Below are 22,945 nucleotides of genomic sequence, written 5' to 3'. Positions count from 1 at the left end.
GTCTTTGATACCATTGCATCCTTTAGAGTAAAGCTGACTCTTGTGCAGCCTTCTTCATCTAGGCCAAACCTTCCTGGTACTCCTCCCAAACACACTCCCCGTTCACCAGTCGAGGGATTCTCTGGAGGATCGGGTGCCAGTCTCCTCCCTTCCACCTTTGGAGGAAGACTCCCCTTGTGTAGAGAGCTCTCCACCATTGGTAAGAACCAGTGGGGATAGTTCCAATAGGCCATCCATGTTGGAGTTGTACCTACTTCCCCACCTGGAGTTGAAGGACACTAAGACTCTTCCAAAGTCCTCTACCAGGACTTCCAGACCCACAAGATCCGTCAGCCACTCTAGGGATGTCCACGACCCACCCCGAGATGAACTCTCGGGGGTGGATGAAGGAGACTTTGCTGCCAGTCCTACCTCAGAGGGGGAGCAGAAAGAATCAGAGCATGCATTCTGGCAAGTTCTGACTCTAAGGGTTCTCAATGCGCTACCTGACCCAGATATACCCCCTGTTAGGGCAAAGACAGTCTTAGACTATCTTTGGCACTTAAAAGCCCTCAAAGTCCAGTGCAACCTTGCCCTGGTCTCAGAGGCTGAAGGGTGCTCGGGCTAAGATTGTCCATCAGCTCTCGGACTTCTCCTCTCATTGTTCGGGCTCCTCTGCCAAGCTCCTCCCAACTCCTCGTGTTCAACAGAGGAGGTACTATGAGGTCTTGGACGAGCCTTGACCTGCTCTTCCACTCCACCATCCTCTGGAAGAGCTGACCAAGGAAGTCTCTCCAGAGAGACCTTCCAGCCGTCAGGTTGCTTTCTCGGCTACGGAGATCCTCAATCTGGAGAAGATTGTGAATTATGCCATGCAGGCTACTTCAAGGCTTGATCTTTGGTTGGGAATCCTGGTATGAACTGGGGATTTTTCCAAAGAAAGTACCGGGAAGGCTATGGAACCTTCCTCCTCTCGGGTACTCGCACCATTGAGTTTCTAGCCCACCAAGTCTCGAACTTGTAGGGAAACACCATCCAGAAACGTCAAGATGCAGGATCTGAGAGATTCCATCGGCAAGTCCCTAACGCTGAGATCGCTAGGCTCAGGAACTCCTCTCTCAAGGGGTCTTCGTTATTTGAGGCGAAAGATGTGGAACAGGCTGCAGGGAGATGGACCAGTACTCTCTCCTCCATAAGGCCTTAACATCTCGGCCCTACAAACCACTAGCTCCTCAGCAGTCTAACACAGCCAAGACCTCGACGAGGAAGACAACAGCGAAGAAAACGGTGCCTAAGAAGTCCTTTCCGACCAAAGACAGGAAAGGCACAAAGTCCTCCAGGGGAGGAAAATATCCTAGGGGGAATGGTTGAGGTGCAAACGCTTGGATAGGCACTCCCCCCGCTAGTCCACCAAGGGGGTTATGCCTACAAAATTGCTGGAACAGGTGGAAGCAACTTGAGGCCGATCCCTGGACAGTCTCCGTGATTCGTTCAGGGTATCGCGTCCCGTTCACATCATCTCTCCCTGCCCTGACCAGGAATCCAGTTTGGATAGACTCCTTTGCGATGGGATCAGCAAAGGGACTAGCCCTTCAGGCAGAAGTCCAGATCATGTTGGAGAAGGGCACTCTCCAAGATATCCTTGACGACTCCCCAGGCTTCTTCAGTCGACTCTTTCTTGTGGAAAAGGCGTTTGGAGGCTGGAGACCAGTCATCGATTTATTAAGCTCTGAACAAGTTTGTCAAACAAACTCCGTTCAGCATGGAGACGGCAGACACTGTCAGACAAGCGGTAAGACACAGGACTTCTTGTGCACACTGGACCTAAAAGACAGGTACTTCCAGATCCCAATCTATCAGTCTTCAAGGAAGTACCTAAGATTCAGCCTAGACAATAGGAAATACCAGTTCAATGTACTGTACTGTGTTTCAGTCTCTCCACAGCACCCCAAGTCTTCACCTAAGTGTTCGCCCTAGTGTCATCTTGGGCACACAGGATTGGCATTCGTCTCTTCCGTTATCTAGATGACTGGCTGATCCTAGTAGACTCGGTGGCAACCCTTCTACAACACCGAGACAAAACTTCTGAGGCGTTGCCAAGATCTGGGTATCAGGTAAGCCTCGAGAAGACCTCCCTGCTCTCTACGCTAAGACTGGTATACCTAGGTATGATTATAGACACCAATCTCCACAAAGCCTTCCCATCAGACGACAGGATAATGAGGCTGAGAGAGGTCGCAAATCCCTTTCTCAGACGAGAAGAACTCCCAGCCCAGAAGTGGCTATGTCTCCTCGGACACCTATCATCTTAAGCCGATCTAGTTCCCAACGGCCGCCTCAGGATTCGATGCCTCCAGTGGCGGCTAAAGTCGAGATGGAATTGAGCCTTCCACTCCCCTGACACTCTGATCCCTATGGGACCAGCGGAACGTTCCGGACGGGCCTTGAGCGGTAGGTGTTAGACGAGAATCTGCGGAGGGGCGGATATCTTCTCGTCTTCCCCCAGGATTTAATGCTGTTCCCAAACGCTTCAAAAGAAGGGAGGGCCTATATGCCGTACCACACGACCTCAGGCCTTTGGTTAGAGTAAAAAAAATACCTCCACATAAATCTCATAGAGATGAAGGCCTTCTTTCGGGCCCTTCAACATTTCCATCAGTTCCTGGTGGGCCTCTCAGTGGTGGTGATGAGCGACAACACTACGGTAGTAGCTTATATCAACAAGTAAGGAGGTATTTTTTCCCAGCCCCTATCCCGTCTAGCAGTAGAGATACTGAGATGGCCCGAGATTCATTCAATACCATTATTGGCACGCTTCATTCCAGACAAGAGGAATGTGCTCGCCGACAACCTGAGCAGAGCATCTCGGGTAGCGAGTACCAAATGGTCTTTGGATCATCTAGTACCCAACAAAGTCCTGACTTTGTGGGGTTCTCTGACGGTGAATCTCTTCGCAACGACCCCGAACTTCAGGCTCCCGTTGTAGTGGTCCCCAGTCCTAGACCCCAAGGCTCTCTGGCAAGATGCATTTCAACAACGGCAGGACAACATCGACGTTTATGCCTTTCCCCCATTCTGTCTGATGGGGAGGGTACTCAACAAGTCCAGAAAATTGGTCAATCTCTCAATGACACTCATAGCTCCACTATGGCATATGTGGAATGGTTACCGGACCTTCTGCAGCTCCTGACGGAGCCTCCGAGAGAACTCGCTCCACGACACGATCTACTCAGGCAACCACACTTCAACATCTTCCACAAGGATTAATGACATAGAATCATTGAAATATTTAGGAACTATGATCTGTAATACAGGATCTTTAGAATTGGAGTTTAATGAAATATTGAAAAAAGCAAATCAGACAATGGCTAGGTTAAATAAAATTTGTAAATCAAATCGCCTGAAATTGCAGATAAAAATCAGGCTATATATCAGTTTAGCGAGATCGGTGTTATTATATGGATGAGTCGTGGTATGACAAGGAAACACTATCCAACAGGTTTTATAGATTTGAGAACAAAGTCCTGAGAAGAATATTGGGAGTTGAATGCGCAGAACAGGATTAGAAATGAAACTGAGAGATTACTTGACTGCTATGTCGATGAGATCATGGTGAGGGGCAGATGGCTATGGTTTGGGCACGCTCTTCGCACTCCTCAAGAGGGATTCGTTCACCAAACTTTCAACAAGGCACTAGAAGAATTGGAGAAAACCCAGGCCCATATGGCTGAGGACTGAACCACGAAGTAGATGTTGAATGGCAAAGTATTGATTTAAAAGTTTAAGATAGAGACAACTGGTGGAATCTAACCGAGACCCTTTGCGTCAATAGGCGTTGGAGGAGATGATGATGTTAATACAAACCAAAGTTTTTCACACAAATTTACCCGCAAACACCTACCCCCATAATTCCATTTGCAATCAAAGTGGTTTGAGAGTGTGGAGGGTGCGTTTCTCTTCTGCCAACCGGGAACTACCAGTTGATTGTTGACACCTCGTTAAAAGTTTTAACAGCCTTCCAGCTTTACTGACATCTATTCCTTAGTAAAGAACTTGGGTCCATATAGTTAGGGAAAATACAAATTACTATAAATTACCACCAAATGTCATTTAAAAACCCCTGATAATATTTTTATCAAATTGAATAGGGCAAATGCACACATCTAAATACTTGGCAATTCAAAAAATGTTTCCTAATCCACATGATGCAGTAGTTCAGCTAATCATTTATTTCTTTGGTGTTATCTTTAAATAAAATTAAATCATTATGGAAGTCTGTTAAGAGCTCTTTCATAACTGAGCCCCCTTTCATAGCCCATTATAAAATACCCAAATCTTGTAATTGTGTAACTTCTAGAATGGAAGATTTAAAATTCTCTCACTATTTTGTTTTATGGCTACTATTCCATAGCTAATATCAAAATCATATGAAAAGAACTACAATGAAACAAAGTCCAATAAATTCAGCTTTTATTTATTTCAAATAATAGAATTTTGTAGTTCTCTTTAAATTTCTGTTAACTATATATCACAATTAAAGATTCATTAAATTCACACAATACAGATAGACAAATGACATAAAACAATGCTTTAAAATTAAGAGACTAAACTACAAAACTGAAATTCGAATACAATGCACCAAACTCTTTACAAAGTAAAGAAAGCAATTAAGATTTGAGATTTCATAAAAATCCTAACATTCTATTTGAATACAAAATTCAAACATAATTTACATAAGATCTCCATGCTATTCAAAAATATTTATATATACATTTATAAATATTTATATACAAGTATCAAAATAAATACAGAGTCGTGACTCATTCACAGTGCAATGGATGTAATATAATTGTTTCACTTTTTCAAGTGTAAAAAAAAAAAATGATTCCTTTGCAAAGAGTAATTCATGTCCAGCATTAATTTATTAGTTGATTTACAATGAAAGTTTAAAAAGTAATTCATAACCTATAATTTATAAATACAATGTATTTACCTTTAAAAACAAAAATCAATAAAGGAACATTGACACCAGAAGACAAAATGAAGGACAAATTTAGTGAGCTTCATTCAAACAAAGGCAAGATGGGCAAAGTGAATAGATTTTAAACAATTAACAATGAGGCTTGGAATTAACTTTAAGATGAATTTCCTCCCCATTATACAAATAAGGTTGAACTTACAGTAGATAGGAAACACTACTCTACTTTAACATTTTAAGACCAGAACAAACACCTACAGTATAAAATATATTTTATTTGTATTGAAATTGTGTAAACTTATCATTGAGATTATAAAAGTTCTAAAAATAGATTCCCATAATGTATGTTCACCTGAATTGCTGGCAATAATTAAATTCATTACTGTTCAGTACTGAACTGCACTTGTCAAATATATTTTAGCAATGTTTCCTTGCTCACCAAGTTAGTTTTGATAAGGTTACACTCGCATAAGAAAAGTTATAAATGAGTTTCTAGCATACTACTTGAACTTGGATTAAAAAATATAACAAGCACTTAAGATCAGTCTTTGGTATAAACGATCAGAATGATGAGAAATATTTCATGTAATAAAGAACATCAACGTTAAGCTTCGCTAGTGTTTTCTGTGGTTTGAGTTTCTGGTACTTTATCAATGGATGTCCGACGATATTCTTCTTTTACTAGTATCATCAAGAGTACAACAACAAGGCCCTGGATAGCCAATATGTAATCCATCCATAACACACCTGAAATAGACATGTAATCAGTATCTGCCTAAAAAAAATAAACAATTAAAACTTTGTATAAAGTAATACTTTTATTTATAATAATATTTAAATTATTATTGATATATTATTACTACTACTAGTAGTATTAATAATATTGTTAATAATAATATTTGTTGAAAATAATGGCTGCCTCATTTGCACTGATCTTATACTACTTCTTCTCAATGGCTCTTATTATCTTCTTTTCAGGATTACTGCATACAGCCAGTAACTGAGCAAATGTCATCCTTCATGGCAGGTAGTCAAATTCAGGAATAATTTGGGTAAAAGAATACAGTGAACAAGCTACGCGGTTTGGGAGTGCTGTCTCCCTTCCTCAGGCTTGAGTGTTGGAAACTGAAAGCTACGTCCTTATATACGGCAAATCTGGCTTAGGAAGAGAGGCAGTGATTTTACATTGGCTGCCTCAGGCGTTGTGGGTGCAGTGAATAGAATGGCTGATCCTCATTGGCTAAGCCTTCCCACTCCACTCATAGGGGGATGAGTTGCTATCTTGTCCACTGATTGGTGGGAGTGCTTGCCGAGAGGGTATGTAGGCTAGGCAGACTATCCTGTCACTGATCAAAACTGTTGGGGTTGGTTATCTCTTGATCAGTTCACTTTTGTTGGTTGGAGATGTCATGGTTGGTTGGGTTACTTTTCCTTGTGTTGTTTCTTCGATAGGATGGGAGGAGGAACATTTCCTGTGTAGTGTTAAGAGTTGGTTTTTCTCTCTGTACAAGAAAAGCTTCAAGTATGCGAAGTCTCTTGCTATCTGGAGCAAGGCCGATGATCTTGGTGTTCTTAATTATTTCCTCATGTTTGATGATGATGTTGTGGACGTGAAGGGCATGAGCTTTTATTGCACCTTGTTGAACATGACAGGACAGTCTCTTTGACAGACGGATGGTGGTCATTCCTATGTATAACGTCCAGAGCATCTTGGAACGGGGCATAAGTAGGAATAGACCACGTTGGTCTCTCTAAGCATGTCCTGAGTCGGCAGGACTGAGTTGTTCCTCATGATGAGAGACCTCGTCTTGTTAGTTTGATAATAAATGGTCAGCTTGACCTCCGTGTTTTTATCCACAGGGGAGACATGACTCTTTATTATGTCTCATGGTCTTTTCATCCTTCTGGTAATCCCAATGCATAAACCCTTTATTGTAAAGGTTGATGGTAGTTGTGGTGTTCGCAGTCAGTTGTTCACCCTGGTACCAGGTGTCCATGGCTAGCTTGATTTCACGGCTAACTTGTCTGTTAGAGTAGCCATTGTTCACCAGGACCTGGGCGACTCTGTCTAGTTCTTGGTGTGTGGCAGCCCAAGAGGAACAGTGGGAGAGGGCTCTGCGGACATAGGCTTTGATAGTGGAGCCTTGTACGTGGCCGGTCATTTACTATCTCCATTTAAGCATAAGCCGAGGTTAGTTGGCTTAATGTACACACTAGTATCAAATCCAGTAGGGTTAGGAGAGATGAGAACATCCAGGAAGGGGCAGCCATCCATCTTTGCTATGTTTGACAGTAAACCTCAAGCAGCTGCATTCCTCAAACGTCCTGCGGAGAGTCTCGATATCCTGGGTAGAATGGGCCATGACAAAAATATCATCTATGTATTTCACGTACACGTCTAGACGAAGTATTCATGAGAAAACTCTCTTCAACAACTCCCATACAAAAGTTGGTAAAGAGCACACCCAGGGGAGAGCCCATCGCTACACCATCCTTCTGTTATATACATGTGACCCCTGTGTGTGATAAAAGGGGCCTTCCTAGTACATATTTCAAGCAGAGTGCAGAGGGTCTCCTCAGGGATGTTAAGGGTTGGAGTAGAAGGGTCGAATTCTTCCACAACAGTGGGTGTTTGGAGGAACCTGCATTGAAAACAAAGTTTTCATGTTAGCTGTTACAGATTGCTCAGCAAGTGCTCCAATTCCTCTCAATAAATACATATGTCCCTGGACAACAACATTTACTGATGAATGGCATACATATCGTACAATTCAGGATCAACATCTTCAAAGAGTGTCGAAATACCAGCATCAGACAGTAAATCACAGCCACAATGATGTGGGTCCTGACAGTGGAGTCCATACCCAACATTTTGAACGTCTGTGGCGTTCTGCAAAAGTCAGAAATAAGAGGCTATGTGGAACTAATCGAGAGTTGCTACCTGGATATTTAGCAGTGTTTCTTTGATGTCAGTCATTCTTTTTGTTTTCAATTATATTTACGCAGAATTTCAATACATTTCAAGTTGTTTAATACAATTGTTTTATTACATTTTGGAGTGGTAGAGCAATTACAAAAAAAAAGTTTGTTCCAACACGGAGTACTTACCTCGAACTACTTTCTTAGGAGTATCTGGGATCTCCTCCCAACCGACCAGAATTTTGTGTAGTTTACCCTACTCCCGTTTCCTATGCGGGGTAACCTCTGGCGGAGTGATACGAGCCATGAGGCGACCCAGGGTCAAAGAGCATGCTTGCTCAGGTCTCGAGTTCTGGTCGCGTCGTGTTAACACCTCGACGCGCTCTCCTTATCCAGTGCGACCCTTTGTGTCTCACGTGGTCCCATTGTGCTCTTTCCTTATCCTTTCCCTCTGTGTTCCTGTGTCTCGTGGTGCCTTACTAGTGCGTGATAGAGCATCCTCGTTGTTGTCCCAGGCCTATGGCTGGAAAATCGTGTGGCTCTTTTCTGTCAAAGCCTGAAGTCGACCCGCACTCCTTGTGTTCGTCGTGTAGGAGCAGCGTGTGTTCCCCGACGGCCACGTGTCCAGAGTGCGAGTCCTGGAATGAGGTGCAGTGGGTGCGATACGGCACCTAGAAGAAGAAGGCGTCCTAGAGGTCACCTAGGAAGCTGAGCGTCTCCTCGCCACTTCCCCCGGTGCTTCGTCGGATAGGGCTTCTCAGCCGCCTTCCCCTACCCAGAGTAGGGGAGGAGGTAAGTCAGTTGCGGGGAAGAGGCCTATTGCTCTTCCCCAGGAGTCTGAGATACCTAAAAGTGGGGATGTTTTGTCAGTCCAGGCAAGTGGGGGGCCTGAGGGAGGGAGGGGAGTGTGTTCGGAGGACGGAGTCCTGGTGCCAGCAGGGCCCGTCTCTTCCGACGATCCTATGTGGGGGAAGGCTGCTGCAGCCTCTTCGCCCCGCTTCATGGGCCTGTATTTCAGGTACGTCTACAGCCGGGGGAGACGCCGAGAGAGAGGACTCGCCGCCGTCGGATCCCCTCACGTGGGCGCCGCCAAGGACACCGTTCAGATCGCCCATGAGGATGGAGGAACAGTTCGACGCCTGGTTCCCCAGCAAGAAGTTGCCTCGCTCTCCCCCAGCGCCTTCAGCAACGCTCCCGCCCATCTTCATGGAGCCCTCGTCGCCTACGGATCGTCATTTGGAACCACCAGCGACGCGGGATGACTCGGAACCTTCAGTGCGGTCCTACAGGTCGTCGGGCTCCTCGGTTGAGGCTTACTCTTACTCCTCGGAGGAAGAAGCCCCGGGGGACCAAAGGAGAAGACGAGATAGGTCCCACAGGAGGGGGTCCCATTCCCGCACAAGATCTCGACACGTCAGGAGGCACGCTAGATCCCCCAGGAAGAAGTACAGAAGGAGTTGCTCCCCTAGAGAAGAATGGGTGCGTGTCGCCATTCCGCGCAGCCAACTCCTGGGATCTTCAGCAGTTCCGGGTACCTCTGGCTGGCTCCCAAGGGCTCGTTCTCCCACAACGAAGTACGTTCCCTGCAGTAGGCCTGAGCGGTGAAGAGAGTCCCCACTTCAGGCCCCAGGAGACAGGCATAAGTCCGCGAAGGTTCTGGCTCCATCCGCCCAGCGGAGAGAGTCGCCCCTTTGGCCTGGCAGCCGTGTCCCAGCCTCTAAGTCTTCGACGAGCCAGCAGGAACGCGAGAGACATTCATCAGACATGAGGAAGCCCATAGTAGCCTGGTCCTCCGTGGGGAGAGACAAGCCCAGGACGGAGGCCTCCGTCCCAGCGGCGATGCCCGTCCTCCATCCAGAACTGCCGAGGGTATGCCGCGACAAGAAGATGCCTCCTCCTCAAGCGGCACCCTCCGTCGGGGGTGACTCTTTTCAGGCATAAGAACATTCGACGGAGGTCCTAGGAGACGGCGCGGAGGGCTCAGCGGCCGAGGTCTCGGCATACAGGAAGGTGATGCTATCCTTAGACAGCACCACAGACTGGACGAGCCGAAGCCGGCCAAAGACGAAGACTGGCTCTTGGGCCTCAGCAGGTTGGTTGATACCCCCGTGCAGCAGAAGCCCTCACTGGCGCTTCCCCTGACGAGAGACGTTAGACTGGGCATGGCTCATATTGACAGGATAGTGGCCAGCTATGTAGACGCCCCCAAGAGTCAGAGCGCCTCCAGGGCCTCAAGACCCAGAAGAGGTTCTACCTCCCTGAAGGGCGCCGTGCCAGTCCCTGTACTGTAGAACCTGCAGTCGCCATCCTAGGTCAGGGGGCCGCGCCGCAGAAGAGAGAGCTACCGCCGCCCCAGTTTGCTTCCCCCCGTCGGAGACCTCCATGATGGAGGGTTTGGCAATGGATCTGGTCTACGTCTCGTCGTGGCTAGATTGGTGGGCCTGCACCCTGGTAGGTTTTCAGGCCTCTCACCACCTCTCGGTTCCGGAGAACCAAACATTACTGAAGGAGCTGATTAGCTCAGGAGGTAAGGCCCTCAAATTCCTGTCCTACCAGTCCCTCTCACAGGCGGCCAATTGGGTCCTTCGCAAGAGGGACACGGTCCTCAGCAAATTGGTCAGGAGGCTCCCGGACAGGGAAGCGAGGGGCCTTAGGAACTTACCCGTGTGGGGTGAGTCAGTGTTCCCTCTGCAGGCAGTGGAGGAGACAGTAGAGAGGGTCAGGAAGCTCAAGGATGCGGGAGAACCCAAACCCCTCCAACAAGAAGACCTGCCCATAGAAGACCATCCTCCGACGTCTCTCCCTCCCCGCGCTTCACCTAGCCAACCCACAAGGGACCCCTCAACTACGGCCTGGCCCCAGCCTTCGCAGCCCACCCGTCAAGGAGCTCCGACTTCACAGTCAGCCTTCAGGCCTTCCTATTTGGGCTACAGGAGAGGGCGTTCAGGCCGCGCCTCTCGAAGGAGGTAGGAAGAGAGGCCCCCTGCTCCTGCCGATGCCTCAGGTGGGGGTATGCCTCAAACGATCTTGGCAAGCATGGCGAGACCACGGAGCGGATCCGTGGACCGTAGTTGTACTAAAGGAGGGGTACAGGTTGCCCTTCCTAGCGGAACCCCCACCTCTGATCCCAGATCAACAGGCGGAGTGGTTGGCACCCAAGGACCCCTTGAGAGTAGCAACGTTGCAGGAAGCAGTCTCGGCAATGCTGGCGAAGGGTGCAGTGGAACTAGTCAAGAACCCAGATCCGGGGTTCTACAGCAGACTCTTCCTGGTGGAGAAAGCGACAGGGGGCTGGAGACCGGTCATAAACCTCTCAGCCCTCAACAAGTTTGTGTGCAAGACCGACTTCAAGATGGACACCCCAAAGTCGGTCCTAGCGGCCTTGAGGGAGGACTTCATGATGTCCATAGACCTCAAGGACACCTACTTCCAGGTCCCTGTCCATCCCTCCAGCAGGAAGTTCCTAAGTGTGAAATGGGGTACTCAAACATTGCAGTTCAAGTCCCTCTGCTTCGGACTGTCGACAGCTCCTCAGGTCTTCACGAGAATCTTCGCAACAGTTTCAGCCTGGGCACACGAACAAGGCATCCGCCTTGAGTTGGTACCTAGACGACTGGTTGTTGCTTTCAGCCTCAGAGGAAGTACTGAGGGAGTAAGGCGCGAAGCTCCTGCAGTTCTGCAATGTCTTGGGTATCATCATCAACCTGCAAAAGTCCCAGCTGATACCCTACACCAGGAAGACCTACCTCGGAATGGTCCTAGATTCCCGGTTGGCGAGAGCCTTCCCTTTCGTGGAGAGACTGGACAACCTGGAACAGATCCTCCGGCCCTTCCTGTCGGGCCAGCCCAGGAGAGCCAAGGACTGGCTGAGATTGATAGGCCACCTCGTGTCGTTTGAGAAGTTAGTCCCCCAGGGGAGGGTCAAACTCAGGGGAGTGCAGTGGAACCTGAAGGAGCTTTGGAGCCAGGGGGACTCCCCGCACAAGATAGTCCCGGTGTCCCCGGAGACGAAGGAAGTCCTGGAGTGGTGGTACGTCAGATTGAACACCATCAAAGGAATGCCCTTCCAAGCCGACCCTTCGGAGATGCTTCTGTTCACGGACGCATCCAAGGAGGGTTGGGGTGCCCATCTCCTCGACAAGACAGCAAAAGGAAAATGGGAAGGCGAGGAGAAGAGCCGGCACATAAACGTGCTAGAGATGATGGCAGTACAAAGAGCGTGCCTAGAGTTCGTCCAACTGCTCCGGGGAAACACCGTGGCGCTGATGTGCAACAACGCCACGGTGGTGGCGTACGTGAAAAAGCAAGGAGGACTGAAGTCGAAGGAACTGTGCAGTCTCACGATGGAGTTCCTAGAATGGGCCGAAGTAGAGCAAATCAAAATCTCAGCCAGGTTCATTCCGGGGAAGAGAAACGTCCTGGCCTAAGGCCTCAGCATGACGGGTCAAGTGGTCCCTGCACCCAGAAGTGGCCAAGTCCCTCATTCTGAAGTGGGGCTCGCCGGTGATAGACCTCTTTGCCATGAGACTGAACGCACAGCTCCCCGTGTTTTGAAATCTCAAGCAGAGTGAAATAGGATTATGCATGATCTTATGCGCTTGAATTGGTCACAATTATATAGTACTGTTGATCCTGTTGTCCCTTTGAATGAGAATCTAGTCAACATAATTGATAGGCGTATCCCTTCTCGAGTGAAGGACAAACCATGGTTCAATGATGATTGTAGACGTGCTTATTGGGAGAAGCAGGAGGCCTATCATCTTTGGAAGGGTAATAGATCAGATTTGACGTGGAATAACTATACTCGGCTTAGAGCTTTTGCTCAGAGAGCTTATGCTTCAACTGAGAGAGAATACAATTTAACCATAAAAGAAACCTTTTCTGGTGCAACCCAGGAGCATAAGTGGTGGACTACCCTTAAATCTGCACTCTTTGGTGTAGATGCAACAGTTCCTCCTTTACTTAAACCAGATGGCTCTGTCACTCACTATCCAAAGGAAAAGGCAACCCCTTTTGGCAGATGTGTTTGACAGCAAGCAAAGTAATGAGAATCTCGAACTTCCTCATTCCTGTTTTCCTGAGGCTAAACTAACTAGTTTAGCTTTTTGATCTCGTGAAATTAAAGCTCTGTTGATGGACCTTGATGTTCATGGAGATGTAGATTTAAACAGTATTTTTCCTTTGCTTTTTATAAAGACTGCAAATTTTTTAGCTCCAAAGTTATCTGTTATTTTGCGAAAGTTAGGAAGAGGAGCTTTTAGCACTTATTGGAGAATTAGTAATGTTACTCCACTATGTAAATGTGTTTGTGGTAGCTAAAGTCCAACTGATCAATGCCCGATTTCCATAACTCCCACATTATCTAAAGTTTTTGTATGTCTTTTGGCAAAACGTCTTCATAGGTTTGTTGAAGGTAATCATCTGTTCTCTAGTTTGCAATTTGGTTTTCGTAAAGGCCTGGAGCATGTGATACCCTTCTTACAATCTCCAATGCTGTACAGAAATCCCTTGATTGTGGTCAGGAAGTTCGTATGATTGGCCTTGATTTTAGTGCTGCCTTTATCGTGTTAATCATGAGGCCCTTGTTTTCAAACTCAAACAACTGAGTTTGTGGGTCGTTTCTTAGCATCATTATTGAAGTTTTAAATAATAGATTGCAAAGAGTTGTTGTTGATGGGGACCATAGTGAGTGTAGGAATGTGATATCTGGTGTTCCTCAGGGTAGTGTTCTTATCCAATTACTTTTCATACTATATACGCATGACGTGGTTTGGTCTAGAAAACAAGCTTGTTGCATAAGCAGATGATGCTACTCTCTTTGCATCAATTCCATCTCCTGAATGTAGATCTGGGGTTGGTGAATCCCTTAATAGAGATCTAGCTAAAATTAGTACATGGTGCAAATTAGGGGGTATGAAGTTGAATCCTATGATTGTAAATAGCTCAAGGACTGTGGCTCCTCAACATCCGGATCTCAGCATTGATAATGTTTCTTTAACTTTGTATGACTTGAAATTTTGTGTGTGATTCTAGACATCAAATTTACTTTTGAGAAACACATTAGGTCTGTGTCTTCTTCAATTGCACAAAACATTGGCTTATTGAGAAAGTCTTTTAAGATTTTTGTTTATCAATCTATTCTGAAGAAGTGTTTTAATTCTTTCATTCTACCTTGTTTCGAGTTTTTTTCTCCTGTCTGGTCTTCAGCTGCTGATTCTCATCTTAATTTGTTGGACAGAAACTTACGGTCTATTAAATTTCTTATTCCTGATCTAGATTTTAACCTTTGGCACTGTCGTTTTATAATTCTGACCATCCTTTACATTCAGATCTTCCCTTCTAATAGTCAGGCCTTCTTTATCATGAGGCTCAATACTACACAGTACTCTAGAAGTTTTATTCCAGCTGTGACCAAGTTGTTGAATGATCTTCCTAATTGGGTAGTTGAATCAGTTGAACTTCAAAAGTTCAAACTCGCAGCAAATGTTTTTCATCTTGAACAGGTTTGCACAAGTCCTTTTATAGTTTATAAATTAAATTTGTTTCAATGTTGTTAATGTTTTTAAAGTATTTTATTTTAATTTTCATTACTTCTTATATCGTTTATTTATTTCCTTATTTCCTTTACTCACTGGGCTATTTTTCCCTGTTGGCGCCCTTGGGCTTATAGCATCTTGCTTTTCCAACTAAGGTTGTAGCTTAGCTAGTAATAATAATAATAATAATCCACAGCATTTTTGTTGAGTGTGGTCAGCATTCTTATAATTGGTAGCCTGCGTGCTATGTCCAGTCGCAGTCTGCAAACCACTACAGTGCATAATCTCGCAGTCTCCTTCCTCGTCCTCGGTGAAGGATTGAGCAACACTCTCTCCCATGGGGAGAGAAACATTAGAAATCACTTAATGTAACTCCTATCAATCGGTCCAAAAAGATTAATCATTCAAAAAGGGGAAAATGAAGGGTGGTGTGCAATGATGTTTCATTCCTAGGTTACAATGCCATCGTCATCACTGCTACATATTTGATAAGGAATAAACAGCCAGGAATGCTGTTAACAGGAACAAAGTGAATATCAGCAGGTTATGCAGAAAATCAATCAGCTACAATTATTGGGTATTCTACAAACCCTTTAGCTTTCCTTAAGCTTCCTTGCACACAACAAACTGCTGGCTATAAACAAGAAAAAATTAAAACAGCCAGTTGACAATGCCAATACGACGTCTGTATTCTCTGGCGGCTAAAGAGATATTGAATACTGAGTGCTAGGGGGTGGGGGGGATGCCAGCCACCCTCAGTCCCTACCAATACATCACTATAAATTCTAACAGCCAAAATTCCAGCCAAGCTGAATGTATACTCCTATCAAAGGATGAGGGCTTGTATTCATGTAGAAACGAATGAAAGTTTATGTGTAATCATAGACTCGAACACCGAGTGAATTTATTTATTTTTTATAGGAAAAAATGTTTTAGAACACGAGCATTTTATGTTGCGAGCTTGCTCCCAGAACAAATTAAACTCATTAACTAAGGTGCTACTGATGTCTGATAAAATTGTATCAATCAATATTTAAGCTACAACTAACAGTAATTCTAAAGAGTTTTAAATGACATTGAAAAACTAGTACTGTACTGTAAACCTCAATACTTACTCTCCATAGGCATCTGCATTGTTAACAGGAATATGACACCAATTACATTCCAGCATAAGGTAAGAAATCCTCCAACAACACCCTCTGATACAGGATATGCCAACTCCACTGCTAACTCGAAGAAAAGAGGCGAGCAGGCATAATTGAAAGATGACCCTATTATCACACTAACGAACAAGTGCACTGGAATTGAGAAAAGAACTATTAATGGTAAATGTCAGAAAATATGCAATGATTTCATTCAACCTTACACTTTTCAATACTTTATTTGTTCACATCAAAAGATAATTAACAAATTATCTTTATCCACTTGAATATCAGTGCAACTGAAGTGCTAATACCCATTTAAAGATATTTTCAATTTAGTCTAGGCATGTTACAGTAACTAGACAAAACAATTCCTATAAATTGGACAACAATGATTTTCCCTTTCAAGGTTATCTTATTACTTAAACTTTCACTGCATCATATTGGATAGATTATTAACTCTATGGCCATCACTAACTTTAATCAAGTTATTCATGAAGCACTATACTACTTTAGTACAAAATAAAAAGCTTTCTCAATGCTTTGATAATTATCACTACAAGGGCACAGCCAAGAATATGACAAATTTGGAAGTTATTTTGTATTTTTCCTAATGATACAAACTTGGAGCTAATTATAGGGATATTAGTTTTGGCGTAGCTGAAAGACGAACCATAAGACTTTAAGCGAGGGATAACTACACCAACCGCTAGTTAGTGGTTAATGGGAGGGGTGGGGGTTAGCCGGCTACCCCGCTCATCCACACACCTGGGCTGAACACCTACTTTGCTTGCAGGCAAGACTCTCGGGGGACAAGTGCTGGAAGGTCAGGTTTAAAAAAAGAAAAAAAAAAAGAGAGAGAGAGAGAGAGAATTATTGCCAGCAGGGCACTGTGGAGGAATTTGAAAGTGCTAAGTTTGATCTCACTGATAGTGTTGACTTTTATTACCACATATAGTTATACAAATTCTGGTGGTATTTACTGAGTATTGAACAGAGTCTAGGCGAGGGCAAGCAATAATAGGGAAAGAAGAAAGGGAATTATCTGTGTTGGGTATAACTTTTGATTTGTGTCTACATCTACTAGACGATGAAACTTGAACTTCATGACACTGCTCCTGAAGGTAAACCCCGTGATAAGAAGCCATCCAAGTGTTAAAAAATCCCCTTGAAAATTGGCCTTAGTTGTATTATTTAACACAGGTGATGGTGCGTAGTTCGTGGGGACGTTGTGTAAAGATTTCAAGGTTGTGGTATACTATGGATGTGGCATGTACAGATTTCAAGCTTGTGATCAGATGTTTTAAGAGTTTTTTACTATGGGGGATTCTTAGGATATAAGTGCAGTGGACACTTTAGTGAAAAAATCCTTACAGTTCTGTATCTTTATCTACTTATTATGGTATTTATTTTTTCACTTTTTTCCCAAATAAAAGAGAGATATATATATATATATATATATATATATATATATATATTATATATGAAACATTTATTTTAATTTTGTTACTGTTCTTAAAATATTTTATTTTAATTGTTCATTACTTCTTTTGTAGTTTGTTTATTTCCTTTCCTCACTGGGCTACTTTTCCCTGTTGGAGCCCTTCGGCTTATATCATCCTTCTTTTCCACCTATGGTTGTATTTTAGCTAATGATAATAATAATGATAATATAGACACCAGTCAACGACTCCAAAAGGTAGGCAGTAATGTGTTGTATCATCGACTCGTTATTTACCATCAACTGCCAGATGGAGTGATTCCCAAAGGGAGGCATTTTTGCAAGTAGAGAGAATAGGAAGTTTTTACTATAGGGTAAATGTTGACACAGCTTCGAGGCAAAGAAACATAAATGGCAAGTGATTCATAAACATGATTAGGATATGACAAACAAACTAAGAGAGATACTAAAAGCTAATAGTTTTACTGTCATTTAGATTATCGCAAGTATAATAGCTAAAAATATAGAGTATTCTGTCTAATCACATTGAGACTAATTGCTTAAGCATGTCATATCACATAAGAAATTACAAGGATAATAGATACAAGTTTTTTTTTCTAGAAATTAATAGTGTTATATTCAGCAAACTTTCTAAGATTCCAAAAATTTTTAATCAGGTTGTTAATGCCAACTGTCAATGGTAAAATGGTGGTCATGATAACTGTTAGTATCAAGGCTGTGCCTTGCCAAGGAACTTTATAAATGTAATTCCATATCGGTCTTCATCTTTCTGACCAAAGCAATTGTTTAAGGATAACAAATTCTAAGGGATGAAAAACCAAATCAACTATTCAAATATTTTCAGTATTCACAGTCTGTCTCTATTTGGTAAATGAAGGCAAAATATGTAATACCTTTATTGTATCATATTTGAGGATGATGGCACTCACTCACAACTGGTTCCAGATAAATTTTGACAAATTCTGAAAACCTAGACTAGCCTTACAAGCACTTTAATTTTGGGATATAAAATATCAGTGCTTTATTTTGTAAGTACATAGAGCATTAGTGGCTCAGAACTGTGTACTTAGCATTATCTGGTCAAGCCTCCAACATAGGAAAGAATTTTGTTCCTAGAGTGGATTCTTAAGATAGAGTGAAAAATGCTCAAGTTCAGTACAATTAACTTATGAACCCGTTAAGCTAATTCATTTGTATTCTGTTTTGCACTTATCTAAAATATATATTTATTCCATATACAAGTTCTTATCTTTGAAAGTTCTTATAAGAGATTTACTGATACAAATAGTAATACCACTTTAGAAGCAATTATTCTTATGACTGCCCTCATATCATAATCTAACAGTATAAAGTATTCTCGACACAGATTAATCATAAATTAACAAACTAAAATAAACAACAAAATGATAGTTACAACTGCTGTATACCGTATGAATTGAAAACTTGGCAATATCTTACCTTTGTTATACGGTAGACACTCATTCATAATAAGCAAAAACCAAGTGAAGCCTCCAGTTGCTATAACCATCAAAAATATAATGGTTAGTTTCATATAACCAAAGAGGAGATCAGAGATTCTGGCAGCAATGAGTGCCATCACAACACCACCAAAGGTAACATACATACCCATCATACTGGCTTCATCCTGAAAAGAAACACTGGAATTTAAGTCTTCCTTTCAACTACACTGACCAAATATTTGGCGAAGCACACTAAATAAAATGAGCAATAAATACACAAACAATGATCATATAAGTCTTGTATTGCTGCAATGCATGGGAAAATATTAAAGGTAATAAACAATACCAGTATTCAAATTTACATGTAATATAATAAATTACAGTAAACAATTCTTAAAGAATGAATGTAGGAGTGTTTACAATTAAATCGTTCATGAGACTTGAGCTAAGATTTGTTCTACAGTTGGAAAGATTTTCATAAATAACAAGTTACTTCAAAATTTTTATTAATTTGTAATTTTCCTAACTATACCATCCTGAGACCCTTTTAAATAGGTGCAAGTCTAGCTTCGCTGACCCAGCTGGGAGAAAAACAATGCATCATACAGGGAAGAGTAGTGGGAGTGTGAGGGAGAAGGGGGATTAGACTGTTCTTCCCCACGTGGCCCAAATCTCCATTCTGAAAGTCCCAGTCTAGGGTTTAGAGGGAGGAACAGGTAGGCAGTAAACCTTAAAAAGGACTTAAACATGTATCTCTGCACACCTGGGTTATGATTATGTTTGATACGATGCCTGGAGGAGTAACTGGGGCTTTCTATGCCCTCAATTTGCTTTCTCACACTGGATCTGAACTCTTCCCCGTCTCGTCCTTTTCATGAATAGAATATCTACCCGACATTCGATCCTTTCTACTGGGAGAGGAAGAGGAGTGATGGAAGTTACACTCGGATTCCTCTTCTTAAGAAGAAAAAAATCCTCTCTGCTGCCCTAGTATCCCAATCAGTCTTCCTAGGTGAGCGTAGGTGGTTCGCTATTCTGTTCCCTGGAGGTGTGTGGGGGAAGGGAAGCATCCGATCACACGCTGATCCTGGACGATCACACGCTGATCCTGGACTTCTTCCTTCTAACCGCTATGCCCTTAGGAGAATGGAGGAGGATCTGGTGCCATTCAGCATCACCTGAGAAGCTGAGGTCGTAGTTGTATATCCTCCCCTTCCCTGGAAAAACACCCTCTTTCTTTTTGCCTTTCTTAGGAGTCCGGTTCCTCACTTCCACACTCCTGGTAGTGGGTGGTTCCCCTTCTAGCATTTCCCCTTGCATAATACCAGCTCCGATGGAGTCTGGGAAAGACTCAGGAGTTGGGGAAGCTACCTTTGAGAATGAAGGACAACCAGACCAGCTTGAAGGCCTCCTCTTGTGCTGAAGGGCATATCTGAGAAGAAAATGGAGGCCCTGTTACCAACAGGAACCCTCGGGTTACCTCACCTTGAACTCCATGCATTGGTGCATAGGGACTTGTACCCAACACTAAGCTTGAACCTGAGCTGGTAGGGAAGAAGCACACGTGGACCCTGAGGGGTCAATATCGTGGCAACTCACGAAATTTTTGCAACGTTGGTCATTATGGCCAAGGTACTTCATTATCTCTCAGGACAGCATCACAAAACTCAAAAATAAGAACTGCACAAATGCAAACAAACAAGGAGAAAGAACTGAATAAATCAACACAGGCTAGCTTAGGTCGCTGAAAGTGGCTTGACCAGTCGAGGCTATGGCTGGGACTAGAATGGTGATATGGGCCATGCGGGAAAATTACTTAATCCCTTGTTCTCTCTAACACTCCCGCTACTCTTCCACACATGATACGGAGTTTTTCTCCTAGCCATGTTAGCAGAGCTGGACTTCCTCCTATTTAAAAGGGCGAGGGATTGTATTCATATTGGAACAAATTCAATTTCTTAACAAGGAAAGAATTTTAATATTCAACCTAGTTACATTTAACCTGTTTACTATATTACTTTATCAAAACTACCACATGACACTAAGAAATTCTTTAAGGGTTGGTTGGTAGTTGGTTATTAAATGAGAAGAGAAAACTGAAGTGATGTACAGCAGGAAAGTTTGTAAGCTAGTTGAGATAAGAACCTAGGAAACTACGGAAAAATACTTGTAACAAGCTGAAAGCAATGCAGCTCAGGATTTAAATATGCTAATAAGAAGTTTTAGTACAATTTATGGGCACTAACCTGCGATATTCCAAAAGGTGCAACATTGATGTCCAGGACACTTGACCAAGCCACATTGACACCCAATGTTATGCTATATGGGATGACCAACAACCAAACATTTTTGTTGCTATAAAGAAATTACAAGATAATTTTTCACAAAAATATTTAACTAAATAACCAGACATGTAACAAAAAATCATATCCTTCATAATTTTCAAACTCATTTATAAAAAAAAAAATAAGTCAATTCTTTCAGCAATCTCTTTTCTATAAAAAACATAAAATTAAAACACCAACCTAACAAGTGCCTTTACATCCTCCATCAAAGGAGCAGGATTAGAAATGCAAGATGTAAGTGAAGGTGGTTTGGGTGGCTTGTTTGGAAAGTATGCAATGACACCAATGAGAAGAGCTGCACACAAACTGGCCGCTGGGAAGAAAAATTGATAAGTCATCTTGAAAATAACTTCACATATCCACATACAAATAACCTTTACCAACAAAAAATTAAACAACCACTTTCCACAAGGAGTACCTTGTATGAGATCTAACGATATAGCCCCCCAGAAAACCATATACAGTACTTAAGTGAATAGAGAAATGGGTAAATTTCAAGTTACACATGAAATTTATTTAACAGGTTTTCAGAATAAAAAAATTACAATAATTATTAAATTTCCTATATTGAAAACTAATATTTCATCAATGCTCCAGTGATCTATAAGTAGGGCTAGCAGAGGACTGATTAATTAATAGTTACAAATACAATATATACAATAAATGCCAAATTAACTCTATGTATAGTACAAACTAAATTTTAGCCCCTGCAGATACATGGTGCTGAAGATACTTGCGTTAACCTTTAAAATTGCACAATACAACTAGTGAACCTCAAATTTTACATAACCCCTCACTATGAGGCAGTGGATCTACCCTCAGTAGCTGTATACAAGATTTGTCACCACTGGATATACATGAACACTTACTCTTCAATAACCTACATTTCAATGTTGATTTGTTTTGCTGCTGGTTACACATTAAATTTTTGATAAATTTGCTTTATTTTCTATAGTGTTTCACTCTAAACATATGAAAAATTCTATTTAATCATTATGAAATTATTACAAAATAATTTTTTTTTCTGAATTTTTTTATATCTTACTTTAATAGTAACTTTAATAGTAAAGCACTGTGATTCTGAGTAAAAAAAACTTTCATATTCATTATGAAGTGATTATGTGATTGCCGTCAAAAGATAAGCTATACAGAAATGTAAAGAAAATATTGGTTTCTATCCTTTGACACAAGTCATCTACTATAATGTATAATTATAAGGCATACATATGATAGACAAAAAACTTCTCTAATGATGAATCGCAAAAGAACATTTTGCCCCCGAGAGAGAGATGATATATTTATTTCAGAAGACAAATGAGTTCTGGTAATTCTGGTTTTTGGTATGAAATACGCAGTTCACACTTTTCATGGCAAATACTGCGTACGTCAATAAATGGAAATATAACAGTAGGCTATTTTACTTGTGAAAACAATGGTCAATACTAATATGAAATATATTATATATCTAAGACATGGAATTGGTATTATTTTAAGGAAATGATACTTGAGAAAATGAAGAATAAAAGAAAAAATAAATTTAATTATGTGTCATTGTATTTATAGTTCTCAGGGTTACAAATGTGACCAATGATATGATATCAAGGAAATATCCTAAGATATCTGTGAAATGCAAGTAAATGATGTAGGAATATGGAATTTTATATAAAAAAAAAAATAAGATTTATTTATATGGACTGAGACATTTTCAGGTAATTATTTATAGTACGGAGATAATTTGGTGTGATTTTAGATATAAGAGTGTGATGGAATTTGACCCAAAAGAGCTTTCAAAAACTTATATGACTGGTGTTTAGGGTGGCATTGTTGGTGGGAGTCAGAGGGCCAGGGGAAGAATGACACAGCTATGTCTCACTTTAGACTCTTAAAGTCAAGAGAATGCCATGTGTGAGATTTGAACACATTTGCCAACATAGAAATACACTAAAATAACCCTTACATAATCATGAACACAGACTAGAACTGTAAGTGTTTCAGTTGGTGGGTAGGCGAGAGAGAGAGAGAGAGAGAGAGAGAGAGAGAGAGAGAGAGAGAGAGAGAGAGAGAGAGAGAGAGAGAGAGAGAGAGAGAGATATTAGGGAATCTACATAAACACCAAAAGTGTAT

At 42.4% G+C, this 22,945-nt stretch overlaps 1 protein-coding gene across 3 annotated transcripts in view; it reads right to left on the bottom strand.

Moving 5' to 3' along the window:
- Positions 1–4,436: 4,436 nt before the first annotated feature.
- Positions 4,437–22,945, bottom strand: part of LOC137634088 (solute carrier family 49 member 4 homolog) — a 78,774-nt gene continuing 60,265 nt past the window's right edge. For all 3 annotated transcript variants that reach the window (XM_068366307.1, XM_068366306.1, XM_068366305.1), the window contains exons 8-12: positions 21,002–21,134; positions 20,723–20,831; positions 18,475–18,661; positions 15,528–15,710; positions 4,437–5,704 (exon numbers count right to left, since the gene is read on the bottom strand). In XM_068366307.1, the coding sequence (XP_068222408.1) occupies positions 5,562–5,704; positions 15,528–15,710; positions 18,475–18,661; positions 20,723–20,831; positions 21,002–21,134 (755 nt within the window). In that variant the 3' untranslated portion in view covers positions 4,437–5,561. The remainder of the gene's footprint in view (positions 5,705–15,527; positions 15,711–18,474; positions 18,662–20,722; positions 20,832–21,001; positions 21,135–22,945) is intronic.

Source organism: Palaemon carinicauda, chromosome 44 (assembly GCF_036898095.1).
Source record: "Palaemon carinicauda isolate YSFRI2023 chromosome 44, ASM3689809v2, whole genome shotgun sequence".
NCBI classification, from domain to species: Eukaryota; Metazoa; Arthropoda; class Malacostraca; order Decapoda; family Palaemonidae; genus Palaemon; species Palaemon carinicauda.
Note: the sequence above shows the minus strand (reverse complement) of the source record. Positions and strands in the feature narration are given on the sequence as shown.